The sequence below is a fragment of the Selaginella moellendorffii genome, unplaced genomic scaffold (genome assembly GCF_000143415.4).
Source record: "Selaginella moellendorffii unplaced genomic scaffold, v1.0 SELMOscaffold_390, whole genome shotgun sequence".
In the NCBI taxonomy this organism is placed as follows: domain Eukaryota; kingdom Viridiplantae; phylum Streptophyta; class Lycopodiopsida; order Selaginellales; family Selaginellaceae; genus Selaginella; species Selaginella moellendorffii.
In genome coordinates, this window is record NW_003314645.1 from 1 (window position 1) to 7,954 (window position 7,954).

The following is a 7,954-nucleotide window of genomic DNA, read 5'->3' on the forward strand; positions in this document are numbered from 1 at the left end:
CAGACATCAAGGCCGTGTCTTTCGTCGGATCGGACAAGGTTGGTTTGTCGTGAAATTTTGTCGGTTTAGAGTGAATGCCATCTTTTAATAATTTTTATTTTGGAACGCAGGCTGGCATGCACATCTACTCTCGTGCAGCTGCTACGGGCAAACGAGTTCAGGTAAGCTGTCTCCGTGGCTTTGAACCGAAACCAACATTTCCGAGTGTTATTCTCAGTGCAACATGGGGGCCAAAAATCACGCGGTGATTATGCCTGATGCATCGGCTGAAGCGACAATGAATGCTTTAACTGGTGCTGCCTTTGGAGCCGCTGGCCAGCGTTGTATGGCCATCAGTACTGCAGTATTCGTTGGCGATTCAAAGCCTTGGTAAGAACAACTTTTTTCCCTTTGTATGATATTTTTTACTCGTCGTCGTCTACACAGGGAAGAGGGCTTGAAACAGCGGGCAATGAAATTGAAAATCGGCTGTGGCACAGAGCCCGGTGCAGATCTTGGCCCAGTTATAAGTAAACAGGTAAGAGCAACTAGTAGCTTTTGGTGGTTAACTAGATCTTGGCAGTTCAGGCAAAGGAGCGTATTTGCAGCCTCGTCGAGAGTGGGCTGAAAGACGGCGCGCGAGTTGTTCTTGATGGTAGAAATGTCGAGGTAGGCACTTGCATTGGTTCCTCGCGAGAGAGAGAGAGAGAACTTACAAGACGTATCAGGTTCCCGGCTTTACAAGTGGAAACTTTGTTGGGCCAACTATACTAGCCGATGTTAGACCAGACATGGATTGCTACAAGGTATGGTCTCTTTTGATAAGAATGTCGTGAAGACTGAACACCAGTTGTCACTTTAGGAAGAGATATTTGGCCCAGTTTTACTTTGCTTAAAGGTGAGTTTGATTCAAGTCTCGGTTGTGTTACATGAGTACTTACAATCCCAACGCAGGCAGAGACACTTGAAGAGGCGATTGAAATTGTAAATAGTAACAAGTAAGAACGTTTTTTGAGTTTCGCTCGCGATGATTCTAATCAGATCGTGTATAGATACGGTAACGGGACTGCCATATTCACGACGTCGGGCCCGGCAGCGAGGAAGTTCCAACACGAGATTGATGTTGGCCAGGTCGGAATTCTCTCTTTCCAGTGAAACATCTTATTGATCCAAGCGTTAAATCTTTCCAGGTAGGGATCAACGTCCCAATTCCAGTGCCTTTACCATTCTTCTCCTTCACGGGCTCGAGGGGTTCATTTGCGGGCGACCTCAACTTCTATGGTAAGGTGGTGGAAACGTTTCGAGCTCTTAAGTTTTTGCTTGGATTCGCAGGCAAGGCTGGAGTCCACTTCTTTACTCACATGAAAACCGTGACGACGCAGTGGAAAGACAGTCCAGGAGGCGTCACAATGGCGTTCCCGACCTCCCAAAAGGTGTAGAACACACAACAATGTGATATAAAAGGCCAGCGGCTCATTATTTTTGGTTTCCTTTGAATTCAATCTCCTTGTGTTCTCTGCTGAAAAATCTGTAAGTGAATTTTCAGAAATAAAAGTGGATTTCACTCACATAAAAATTGTGGGAACGATGGCGATTGTCGCTATTTTGTTTCCTGATCTCCCTTTGTTTCCTCAGTTCTAGTGTTGGAGGTTTGCTGTTGCTGACTCGTTTGCAAGTAGAAAATGGAGAGAAATGTTGCAGTGAGGTATGGAAACACGGTCCAAATTCCCTGAGAAAGAAAAAAAAAATTCACTAAGTTTTGCAGCGAAGCTGGTAAAATCTCAAGTACCACAAAAGCTGCTACTCCTGCCAATGCTATTACTGGTCGATCACGAAGCATGAAACCAACGCTCATCTGTGACAAGGAGCCCACGGTTTTTGTTTCCCAGATCTTAGAAACGCAAATATATATACCTGTAATGGGAGTGTCAGAAGGCCGCCCAAGCAAACTCCCGCAAAGAACTTCGAGGCTTCAATCCCCTAGAACACACGTGACTTATATGTTAGAGAAGCTAAGTTTCAGGCAAAGAACTTACTTACACTGGCTCCGGCGAGAAATGAAGTTGGATTCCTTGCTCCAACTGAAAATCGCTCGACTGGTGCCAAAATCAAAAGAGTTAACTTTGGAGAGAAAGTTGGGCACTAGAATAGCGTACCAAAACCAATGACGTTGCCATAGCGTTGAACAGCTTTAGCGATCTCTTCTAGCTTCTCCCTGCTGATTCCTAGCTGCAAAATCGTTTTCACTCAAAGACTCAATCGACTTTTAGCACACCTTGCTGCGGAAAGTCTCCCCAGAACCGGATTGCGCTGTGAGCTTTCCAGCGTAGAATGGAACCATATCGCTTATACACACTCCCCTGAAAGTCATAGATAGAACGTCAAGGTTGAAAACAAAAAATAAAAACACCACCCACCAGTAAACCCACAAGATCGTCGACAGAATGAAAGTTCCATTCTGCGAGACAGAAGACCAAAAAACCTCTCGAGTTGAGTTCCAAGTCAAGCTACGAGCAATGGCTGCTCCAACCTGAAAAAAACTTCCAATTCGAATCGATACAACGAAAGAAGGAAAGCAAACCATCACGAACCCAGACAACGAGCGCTTCCTCACTCACAAAGAGACCAAATCCAGCAGCCATGAGCAAGAGGAAATAAATCCACCTACACGAGAACGAAGAAAAAAGAATAAGAGAGACCGAAAGGAAAGAAGCATTTGCATGCTTACCCGGGAGTTCGCTCTCCCAAAAAGATTTGCCTCCCGAAAATGTTGGCTGTGAAGGAAAATCCCGAGCCGCTACGCGCAAGCTGCGTGGAGCTCGATACATCCACCGATGTCACTCTCTTTACGGCAATGTATCCCACGAAGAGAAATCCCGTGAGACCGGTGACAACCCCCAGCCACTTCCATCCAATCCTCCACCGCTGCTCTTGCTTTTGCGGCACTACTGGCGGTGATTCTTCCAAGAAATCCCGATCATCGGCGGCTGCGCTGCGCCTTGGAACGCTTGCGGATCGCCGCCTGGATTGCCTGGATCCATTTCTTTCGCAAAGCAAGCAAGGAGAGAAAATATTACCTGACATTGAGAAGAATCGTCGATCGCAATGCCGAGAAATGCTGGCGCTGGAGACGCGCGTTCTCACATCGGAAATAAGGAGGAGGAGGGACCGTGATCGCGAGCGCCGGCAGCAAGCCCACTGCCATGGCTGGAAGCTCGCATAAACCCTAAAAACAGAGCAATGTTAAAAATGGGATATTCTCTTTTAGAACCCAAAACCCTTTTCACAAAGGGGAGAAATGCCACCCTTGGCTATGGCGGCATTTCCATCGCCTCGCGGATTCTGGAAGCCGAGCTCGTCGCATTGGCAGGGGCAATGGCGTGGCTTTCGCGGGAGAATGGCGCTGGATCTCGACGAGCAGGCGAGGATTTCGCTCTCCCGCGCTTGCAAATCCGCCGGCATCGCCGTCGTCGCGCTCTTCTTCTCGGCCGGGGTAAGCCTGAGTGAAAATCCCGCCCTAGCGGCGCCGGCAGTGGTGGAATCATCGTCAGTGAGGGAAGATTGCGCGTCTTCTTCTCTAGCGGGAGGGATTCCCGACGCCTCGTCGAGCTTGGAGGTAACGGATGAGTCTCTTGTGGAATCGGCGTGGGAGCTCGTCAATGATTTCTATCTTGATGCTAGGCACCACAAGTGGTCACCGGATTTGTGGCTGGTAAGTTTTCCAACTTCCATAGCTTCTTCTCTTTGGTTTTGCAGGAAAATCTCATTCTCGCTTCTACAGGCTCAGAAAGAAAAGGTGTTTCAGAGGCCATTCCAGAATCGAAAGGCTGCGTACTCGGCTATCAGAGAAATGCTTGCTACACTCGACGATCCATTTACTCGATTTCTAACTCCCGATGAGGTAAAAAAAACAAAAGAGAAAAATTCTAGCTTTGAGACTTTGCGAGCTAACTCTCTTCTCGCATGCAGGACAGTTTTCCCAAACCTCAAAGTACGATATCACAGGCGTGGGCTTGAATATCGGAGAGGTACCGGATGAAAATGGACAAATCCAGCTTAGAGTTCTCGGTATTGTTCTTCAAAGCCCAGCCGAGCTGGCTGGAATTCAGCAGGTTGGTCAGTGGCTTTCACTCGAGTTCTGATCTTCGCGTGGCAATTTGCTGCTTTTTTCCAGGGTGACGAGATACTTTCAGTGGATGGAAATAGTGTGGCTGGAAAATCGGCCTTTGCGGTTTCATCTGAGATCCAAGGACGCAAAGGGACTCCTGTTTCAGTCGAGGTATCGTTCGAATTCTATGTTTTCTTCTTTTCTCTTGATACGCTAAGAGTTTCTCCACGTCCAGGTTCGACGGTCTCAATGTGGAGACGTCCAAAGTTACGTGCTCTATCGCCAGCAAGACTTGCGAAGCCCTGTTTTCTACCGTTTAGAGCGTTCTGATGTCGCTAATGAGCGCCGCGGCTATGTTCGGCTCAAGGAGTTCAATGCCTTGACAAAGCGGGACCTGGTCACCGGTAAGAACTAGCTGATCTTGAAACTCTTGGAACATTGATTCGCCTCTAACCAGGAAAGCACTTGTTGCAGCTTTGATGAGATTGCAAGCATCAGGTGCTTCATCGTTTGTTCTTGACTTGCGAGACAACTTGGGTGGCCTCGTCCAAGTGAGTAGTGTGGCTTATTTGGCTTCGAAGTGAAACGCTGGTGGACCTTACAGGAAGGTATTGAAGTGGCCAAGTTGTTTCTGGACGACGGGGAAACCGTGAGTAAAAATCTATCATCTCTTTAAACCATCTGGCTTTGACATAACGCGCAGGTTATATACACCACAAGGAGAAATAATGCGTCATTACAAAGTATTGTAGCTAAAGGCCAACCTTTCCTGCGAGCGCCCCTCGTCGTAAGCTTTGTTTCTTCCAACCGGCTTGTGTTGTGCTCACGTTTCATTCTATTTTGTCAAGGTTTTAGTGAACAACCGGACAGCCAGTGCGAGTGAAATTGTAAGTTTGTGCAGAGAAACGAATATAATATGCTTGGAAATCTGGTGCTTTTCAGATGGCTGCTGCTCTCCATGACAACTGTAGAGCTGTTTTAGCTGGTAGCAGGACATTTGGGAAAGTAAGGACTAAAAAAAGAAATGATGGTTTCACTGATTTTCTTGCATATCTTGCAGGGCCTGATTCAGTCTGTGTTTGAGTTCAACGATGGCTCTGGTGTAATCTTGACTGTTGGGAAATACATGACACCTGCACACAGGGATATTGATGGGAATGGTTTGGAACCAGATTTCTGGAGAATGCCAGGTATTGCATATCAAGAGTCCTTTTATCTTTCTTTTTGTTCTGTTTTTTTTTTTTTTTTTTTTCTTTTGCCTTTTGTACTTCTTTTTTGTTTGTAATTTTCTAGCTAGGCTCTACGGAATCTAGATACAATTCTAAAGTGAAATTTGTACAGGCCACCTTGAAGTGGAGCAGAAGTTGAGAGCTTGTCTTTCAAAAAAGGCATCATGAAATTCTTGCTAGCACTAAAAACAAGAGGAAAAGAAAGAAGAAAAAGCAAATGAAATTTACTTTTTGTATTTGATCTGTTCAATCGATCGATCAAAAAAATAAAAAGTACAAACTCTTTTAACAAGGCTTTAGAAAAAGGGGAAAAAAAAAAAAGAAGAACCTTTGGCGGAGGAAGAAATTTGCAGTTCTCTTAGAACCTCCTCCGCAACGAGCTCGACTCCAAACGTGAAGACGCGCTGCTCGCCGAATGCTCTTCGCGATCTTCTTGATCACCGTCTTGCAGTGTTTGCTCATCAGGACCCTGGCTTACATTCCCCATGCTCCACGAATCCGGGAGCTGCTCAAGACCCGCCGTGACATTCTCGTTGTCCGACGAGTACGAAACTAGCTGTGGATGATCCACGCTGTTGCTGGACGACGCCGGCGAGAGAGACGACGGGTTGGCGCACTTGAGACCCGAAACTCCTCCAAAACCACCAGCGAATCCGCCCAGCGCTCGGTACGCAAGCGCTCGCTCCAAGTTGTCTCTTGGATTCTCGCCCTCCTTCGCTGCTGGCTCTGGCTTCTCCAGGAACTCCGGATAGAAGGAATTCCACCAAGACGAATCCCCTCGCTCGCACTGGACAGCATCGCCGAGGATCCATCTCGGTAGCGATTCTAGAAAGTCGGTGCGTGCCTGCCGGTCCACCATGTAAGCTAGCAGCGAGCCGAGGCAGTGTCCTGCGATGATCCCCAGTAGATGGGAACTGGAAGCTTTGCTGGCTATGGATGCAACTAGCTGGCAGCCGCATCCAAAGCATCTCGATCGGACATGCAAACTGCGAGAGCACAAAATCCCAGTCGGTGAGTCACTGACAGGCCAGAGATGCGAGCGAGTTACCAGAAAGGAACACGGTACAAGAAACTTATAAGAATGCATTGAGGAAGGAGAACCAACGCCATATCCAGTAGCTTCTGCAGAGATTCGAACGCTGTCAGCAAACCACAGAACTCTCGAAACACGGACGCGCCCACGTTACTAGTATGATAGAGTTGAAGACCTTCCCAAGACCATAACACGATGGCAAACTGCCAGAGCAAGAGCCTCCTGTTTTGCCTGTACCTGGATGGAGCACGCACCCCGTGAGAACTTCGTAGCTATTCGAGAGAGCTTACCTCACCATTTAGTGAATAAAAGCTGCGAGGTTATCATCGCCATGCACCACGCAGCAACGCAAACGTGTGACAAGATCACCACTCCATCTTTGCTCTGCCGAAAAAAGAAACAAAAACAAAGTTTGCAAATGATCTCGAGATGCAAAGACGATAAGAAAACCAAACGATCACTCACCTGGCCAGCATCAATCGTCCACCAAAGCCGCAAGATGCAAAACGCCAATTCGCAAGCCGCGGGACCGAGATCGTTGAAGTCCGAGTCGGAACCACATTTCCGGCAATACACCGCTTCCAACCTTCTGTCCTGGAACTTGAGGCTCCACGAGCTAAATCGAACTGGAGTGGCTACCGGATAGTAAACCGTGGACACCGCAGCCGCTGCCACAGCTGCTTGTAGCTGAGCATCACCCTGTCGCTGGGCTTCCTTCGCTGCTTCGTGAGCTCTCTCGTACAGCTCCCTCTCGTGGTCCGAAGCAAAGCCATCAATCTCACCAGTCGCCATGGACAGAGATGAGTATGAAGATTACACGACAACGATTCGAGCCCGAGCAGCCATTTGTTTCTCCTTTCTCTCTGAAAAGCAGAGCTCTGATCCACGGAAGCTTCAGTGCCTCATCATGGAGCACATGGGAACCTAGGAAAAGAAAGAGAAAAACAGCGCTCATCAGGCACGGAAAGAAGCGAGAAAGCGAAGAAAACAAAAATATTTCCACACATAAAGAGCAAGAACAGCGACATCATACCCTACGAGCGCCCGGCGCACGATATTTCGCCAAGGATCGCGAAATGCAGGATCGCGCAGCCACGAATTCCTCATCCCCGGCGCCGCCACGCAAGAATCATCACAGGAACAAACCAGCTGATGAGCGACGATCGCTCGCCGCGAGCTGAGACAGCGCCGCGCTCTCCATCGCTTCCCCTGCGATCGATCGATCGATCGAGCCAAAGCCCTAATAAATCGTCGCGAGAGAGCAGCGATTAGAACCCCTGCCCCACAGCGCCATTGCCTCGCTTCCAAGAGAAGAGAATACCAACCTAGAGAATAGAAACCCAAGCTGACGTGGGTGTCCACGTGGAGCGTATCCCCAAGCATATCCTGACAGGTGGATACACATGTGCGCTGCTGGCACAGAATAAACCATAAAATCCAATAAAGAATTAAGTAAATGGTCCAATTGGCGGCCGTACCAGAGTCACATTCCGGCGGCAGGCCGTACCAGTGGCGCGTGGGCTGCCGACTGACCGTCAGATGACGGGTGAGACCGACCGTCGCGTGTGGAGCGCAAGCCGTCACACCCGTCAGGCGCGAGTACAG

General features: G+C 48.4%; 4 protein-coding genes across 7 annotated transcripts; 2 read left to right on the forward strand and 2 right to left on the reverse strand.

The window, feature by feature from the left end:
• Positions 1–5: 5 nt before the first annotated feature.
• LOC9641204 (methylmalonate-semialdehyde dehydrogenase [acylating], mitochondrial) lies at positions 6–1,547 on the forward strand (the record flags this gene model as incomplete). Its single annotated transcript, XM_002994556.2, has 11 exons — positions 6–38; positions 111–161; positions 218–369; positions 427–517; positions 568–648; positions 708–785; positions 842–877; positions 934–977; positions 1,032–1,110; positions 1,170–1,260; positions 1,312–1,547. Coding segments are annotated over 11 exons (843 nt in total), but the record flags the coding sequence as incomplete, so codon positions are not given.
• Positions 1,421–3,198, reverse strand: LOC9641203. 2 transcript variants are annotated; one of them, XM_024668093.1, is made up of 11 exons: positions 3,057–3,198; positions 2,708–3,010; positions 2,571–2,643; positions 2,397–2,509; positions 2,255–2,339; positions 2,136–2,208; positions 2,020–2,075; positions 1,894–1,959; positions 1,769–1,834; positions 1,549–1,708; positions 1,421–1,495 (listed from the first exon to the last, which is right to left on the reverse strand). In XM_024668093.1, exons 1-10 carry the CDS (start codon positions 3,182–3,184, stop codon positions 1,580–1,582), a joined length of 1,092 nt encoding a protein of 363 aa, XP_024523861.1. In that variant the 5' UTR covers positions 3,185–3,198; the 3' UTR covers positions 1,421–1,495; positions 1,549–1,579. The 2 variants fall into 2 exon arrangements, with proteins under 2 accessions (XP_024523861.1, XP_002994604.2); XM_002994558.2 differs by lacking the exon at positions 1,421–1,495 and having other exon boundaries at positions 1,551–1,708; positions 2,708–3,001.
• A 78-nt stretch (positions 3,199–3,276) lies between these two features.
• Positions 3,277–5,605, forward strand: LOC9641201 (carboxyl-terminal-processing peptidase 1, chloroplastic). Its single transcript, XM_024668089.1, has 12 exons — positions 3,277–3,691; positions 3,761–3,880; positions 3,954–4,091; positions 4,154–4,258; positions 4,323–4,491; positions 4,562–4,638; positions 4,692–4,736; positions 4,791–4,874; positions 4,936–4,974; positions 5,030–5,092; positions 5,148–5,277; positions 5,429–5,605. Exons 1-12 carry the CDS (start codon positions 3,278–3,280, stop codon positions 5,482–5,484), a joined length of 1,440 nt encoding a protein of 479 aa, XP_024523857.1. The 5' UTR covers position 3,277; the 3' UTR covers positions 5,485–5,605.
• On the reverse strand, positions 5,530–7,684 carry LOC9641202. 3 transcript variants are annotated; one of them, XM_024668091.1, is made up of 6 exons: positions 7,383–7,683; positions 6,815–7,273; positions 6,645–6,733; positions 6,499–6,580; positions 6,365–6,438; positions 5,530–6,302 (listed from the first exon to the last, which is right to left on the reverse strand). In XM_024668091.1, exons 2-6 carry the CDS (start codon positions 7,139–7,141, stop codon positions 5,675–5,677), a joined length of 1,200 nt encoding a protein of 399 aa, XP_024523859.1. In that variant the 5' UTR covers positions 7,142–7,273; positions 7,383–7,683; the 3' UTR covers positions 5,530–5,674. The 3 variants fall into 3 exon arrangements, with proteins under 3 accessions (XP_024523859.1, XP_024523858.1, XP_024523860.1); XM_024668090.1 differs by having other exon boundaries at positions 6,499–6,586; XM_024668092.1 differs by having other exon boundaries at positions 5,733–6,302; positions 6,504–6,586; positions 7,383–7,684.
• Positions 7,685–7,954: the final 270 nt, after the last annotated feature.